Source organism: Triticum dicoccoides, chromosome 5A (assembly GCF_002162155.2).
Source record: "Triticum dicoccoides isolate Atlit2015 ecotype Zavitan chromosome 5A, WEW_v2.0, whole genome shotgun sequence".
NCBI classification, from domain to species: Eukaryota; Viridiplantae; Streptophyta; class Magnoliopsida; order Poales; family Poaceae; genus Triticum; species Triticum dicoccoides.
Genome location: NC_041388.1, coordinates 667,817,059 through 667,821,428, shown reverse-complemented (window position 1 = coordinate 667,821,428; position 4,370 = coordinate 667,817,059). Strand labels below are relative to the sequence as shown.

Below are 4,370 nucleotides of genomic sequence, written 5' to 3'. Positions count from 1 at the left end.
GCCTCAGTACCGGTGCCCCGCGTGCCAGCTAGGTTCGGATGCCACCATGGCATTAAAGTGGTAGCTTGCAGACTAGAGGTGACTCCTGCAAAGGAGCCAACTTCCTCAAGTGAAAAAGCAAGAAAAGGTAGAAAAGTAGGAGAGCACAAAAGAGAGAGAGTGCATGCTATAAAGGAGATGCGTCAGCCCCTACTTAGGAAGAGAGAGGGTGTGGAGCTCAGCCCTGGTGGCCTCACAATTTTGCGTTGGAAGATTAAAATGAAACCGATAGCCTCAACCTACTCAGTCTATGTGGTAAGCATGGGGCAGCACCATACGGGTGCTACCATAGTTCATGCCCTAAGTGGCATGATCCGGTTTCTGTAGCCCTCTGGACCAGTGATGATGGATTGAAAACATATACTGCATGGCATAATGCTTCAACCGATGTTTCTTCTGTCATTTCTGGACCTCGTCTAAAGAGGCGAATGATTATTAAGTCGTTGTATACTTGCTACCGTTTTCTTTAATAATGGTCAGATCTAAGATATCTTTCGTATCTTGAAAAAACTAACCCGATGATAACCTGTTTTGTCCATAGGAAGGCGTACTACAATAAGCGGCGCCTTTTTCGTCGAGCATCCCTCGTGTGTGTGTGTGTCTCCACAGTCAAATCGGGATAAAGCAACGGCGACGTCATGGCCTCGCCGGCGACGCCGAGGCCGGCGCTGATCCGGCCGCGCGCCTCGCGCAGCCGCTCCCAGTTGGGCGCCGTCAGCCTCGCCTCCGACCACGCCGCCGCCACGGCCTCCTCCGGCCGCCGCCGTGACTACGTCTTCGTCGTCAACCCCTCCGGTACGCCCCACCCGGAGCCTCCCCCTCCACCCCACCCCACCCCGGCCACGTATCTCCACTCTAAACGCCCTCCGCGTCGCGCGGATCCCGCTGTGCAGGCGCCAATGGCCGGACGGGCAAGCAGTGGAAGCAGCTGCTCCCCTTCCTCCACACCCGCCTCGCCGACCAATGCAACGTAAGCCTCTGAGACCTCCTAGATCCCCGCAGTCCGCAGACCACATCACTCCACAACCGCAAGCTCCGATTGCCGTGCGAGACCACGCTTGGGCTCAGATCCGGCGGTAAATAACTCGGTGATCTCACAGAATATTTTGCTTTGTGCCTTTGTGTTTGTGGGTATCGATCGGGTGATCAGATTTGCGAGTGCATCACTTCGGGCCCGTCGCACGCCATAGATGTCACGAGGGAGGTGTGTGCGCCTCGCTTCATATCAAATTCAATCATCACCTGTTAATTTTCCCACTATGGGGTTCCCACTGTTCTCTGAACACTGGTCCTCTTGTGCGTGCCTTAGGCTATAAAGGACGGTGCTGATGCTGTGATCGCCGTTGGCGGGGATGGGACGCTTCATGAGGTATTTGTGTGTCGCGTGTTGGCACGATGTTGGTGCAAATTGTTGACATTTCCTGCATTTGATACCGGAAGCACATGTGTGCAGGTGGTGAATGGCTTCTTTTGGAAAGGAAGCCCGGTCCGTGCTCTCGATCGAGGGCCTGATCACTTGACGGCACTTGGTGTGAGTGGCATACCTTGTTGCTTTGCTGAAAGAAAAGGAGATTGCCCTTTTTGTCTTTTGAGACATAACTGTTAGGGTGTTCTGGAATGTTTACATGATGGAATTCGTTCAGTAGTGATGCACTTTGTTTTTCTTTTGCAGCTCATCCCACTTGGAACTGGCTCAGACTTTGCTAGGACATTTGGATGGTAATTTTGTTTGTCATTCTTGTATGTTCTATATATGCCCTTGTGGTTTGGTAACCTCCATTTTCATTGGAACGTGTTGTTATTGCTTGTTAAACCAGGTCAAATGATCCCCGTCAGGCGATTGATCGAATTGTGAGAGGTTTCTTCCTTGCTACTTTATCCTCATATAGCATCTATGTTGATTCTTCCTCTGTTAGCAAGTAAAGTACACGGATATATAGTAACCGGATTAAACTAATTTCGTATCTTCTGTCTCATCATTGCGGATAGCCATACCAGATGATAAAGTTCTAGCCACTCTAAACTCAACATTTCAGTGACAACTTCCCCAGTTTTGTGACAGTTATGAAACCAAGACCAACATGATCAAATACCTGTGTACTCAGACTCAGTGGAATTGTCTGCCCAACATCTCAGACTCACAGGTAAACCTTTTCTGCAGGAGTTAAATCAAAATTAGACATTGGCATGATGGAAGGTCCAAATGGAGACCCACATTTCTTTATAAATGTTGCTGACATCCATCTGTAAGTGGATAATGATAATTTGAAACATCAAATTCAATGTATATGTTGGAAATTTAAAAATTGCTATGCCTACAGGAGTGCCAAGGCAGGTTATTTTGCTTCTATGTACAAGAGGTTTGGCAACTTATGTTATGTTCTGGGAGCTTTAAGAGGCTTTTGGGGTCATACTAATCGAGATTTGAGAATAAAGGTGAGCTTTTATGTAGGTTTTGCTTCCAAGTGAGTTGCACTATACAGCTTTTTTTGCCCATGTAATTTTGAACCTTTGCAATTTGATAACACATATAATAGGTAAATGGAGGAGAATGGAGAACAGTTGATAAAGTCACTGCTCTATGCGTTGGAAATGCCAAGTACTTTGGTGGTGGCATGAAGATTACTCCAACAGTTGATCCTTTTAGCGGTGACCTTCAGGTGCCTAAGCCAGTCAAAATTAATTTTACAATTTAGAGTAAATGGCACGCTTGTAGAGTTGTAGTAATTTGTAAGGTGTTTTACAGGTTGTTATTATCCAAGATTTCAAGTGGTACAGTTTTCTTCTTAAGCTACATAGGCTGTATGGAGGCACACACTTAACGGTGAATGGCGTGTCATCAATAAGGTAAACAATACATCGGGTTTTGTTAAGGTTCTTGCACTTGAGAGTGAAAAGGATATTACTATCTAAAATGATTCTGTGAACTTGGATGATGTGCCTTTTGTAGAAAAAAAAACCCTGCATGGAAAACACACAGATACTGCAGAAAGCATATTGCTTTTTATGTTCCCAAGGAAGGTAGTTGGGCGCTTGGAATGTTTGAACATATAGGCCAACCTCTTAAAACATATTTATGTTGATCGATTACTCTAGTATTTGTTACCATTCTTCATTAGTACTGTTTGCTATAATATCTTAATGTCTGGCAAAGGTCCAAAAGTTTGGTGTGTGTTTTTTTTGAACAATATCTGAGCCCTCTGACCGTTTATGTAAGAACTAGCCAAACACGAAATTGTTTTTTATGGAAGCGCGTGGGTAACGTGAAAATGCTTTGCTAAGCGCATTTGGTTAGTTTTCAAAACACTAGTTCGAGCAGTTGAAGTAGTAATCATTGTTCTGATTTCTGAAGGTGTTTCTGAAACACAGCAAGCACAGTTTAATTCAACAATCTTGATAGATGTCTTCATCTGACGAACAACATTGCTGTTGCAGAGTACAATCAGTTGAAGTGGCAGAAGTGGTGCCTAACGGCGACGTCTTTGTGCAATCTGACGGGGAGCATTTCGGTTTTCTTCCGACCAAATTCTCAGTTCTGCCTGGCGCAGTAGATTTCTTCAGCTAGACCGCTGTGCTGTTTCTTCCTGTCGGATTCCGACGGACAGAAGACGCGTGATTCTTGGTGTGAGTTGCCCTGTTCACCTGGTCAATTTCTTGTGCCATAGATCACGACGTTCTTCCTCCTGTTACACTAGCTTAAGATGACGTGGCAATCAGGTTGCTCCACTCACTTGATCTTCTGGTCTGATATGGTAGTACGCACGTGAAACAAATTACTGATGTGCAGCAGCCACCCGCCATGTAATTTCTCTGCCTGCATGCAGCATAGAATAGTCGAGTCGTTGGTGTTCATAGACAAGCTGTAGAGTCACAGCACAGGGGCCGAACTGGTATGAGTGTAAATTTCACTGTTGTTTCTTCAGTCTTGTAAGTACCGTGTGCAATAATACGGTTGCTTGTTGCTCGAACAACTGAAGTGCCTGCAGATCCAGTGTCAAGATGATGCATTCCCGACCTCCAAGGTAGGTAAATGTTGTCGCGAAAGCTTTTTAGTACCACATTGCGCGGAACAGTGTCACACAAATCAGACACACTTTTACTCTGCCCCCTTGCTGAGTGTACTCCACAAATGTGATAAAAATATTCTAGTGGTTCTTTTGGAGTGCGTAGTGATTTGATTCCGGGACATTTATCTGTGAACCTGGGCCGAGCGGAGTCTTTGTTGTGAAGCGATTCCGGAGCAGAATCTCTTGTGTCTGTTCCTCACGTACTACGCAAGGAATATCGCGACCGTTGCTTGGAAATCCAACTGCCAATTGAAAATAATGGGT

The 4,370-nt window shown here is 45.8% G+C and overlaps 1 protein-coding gene across 1 annotated transcript; it reads left to right on the top strand.

Annotated features, from left to right (window-relative positions):
- Positions 1–630: 630 nt before the first annotated feature.
- LOC119303953 (sphingoid long-chain bases kinase 2, mitochondrial-like) lies at positions 631–4,010 on the top strand. The gene is made up of 12 exons (XM_037581112.1): positions 631–834; positions 933–1,009; positions 1,190–1,243; positions 1,349–1,408; positions 1,493–1,570; positions 1,712–1,758; positions 1,857–1,897; positions 2,201–2,285; positions 2,361–2,475; positions 2,577–2,699; positions 2,786–2,886; positions 3,475–4,010. The coding sequence occupies exons 1-12, from the start codon at positions 678–680 to the stop codon at positions 3,602–3,604; spliced, it is 1,068 nt and encodes a 355-aa protein (XP_037437009.1). The 5' UTR covers positions 631–677; the 3' UTR covers positions 3,605–4,010.
- The last annotated feature ends 360 nt before the right edge of the window (positions 4,011–4,370 follow it).

Bases quoted from the DNA above. Each gene is read 5' to 3' on its own strand.
- LOC119303953 (XM_037581112.1), top strand. From the start codon at position 678: ATGGCCTCGCCGGCGACGCCGAGGCCGGCGCTGATCCGGCCGCGCGCC. The intron at 835-932 runs GTACGCCCCACC...CCCGCTGTGCAG, and splicing joins CTTCGTCGTCAACCCCTCCG to GCGCCAATGGCCGGACGGGC. The intron at 1,244-1,348 runs GTGTGTGCGCCT...TGCGTGCCTTAG, and splicing joins CCATAGATGTCACGAGGGAG to GCTATAAAGGACGGTGCTGA.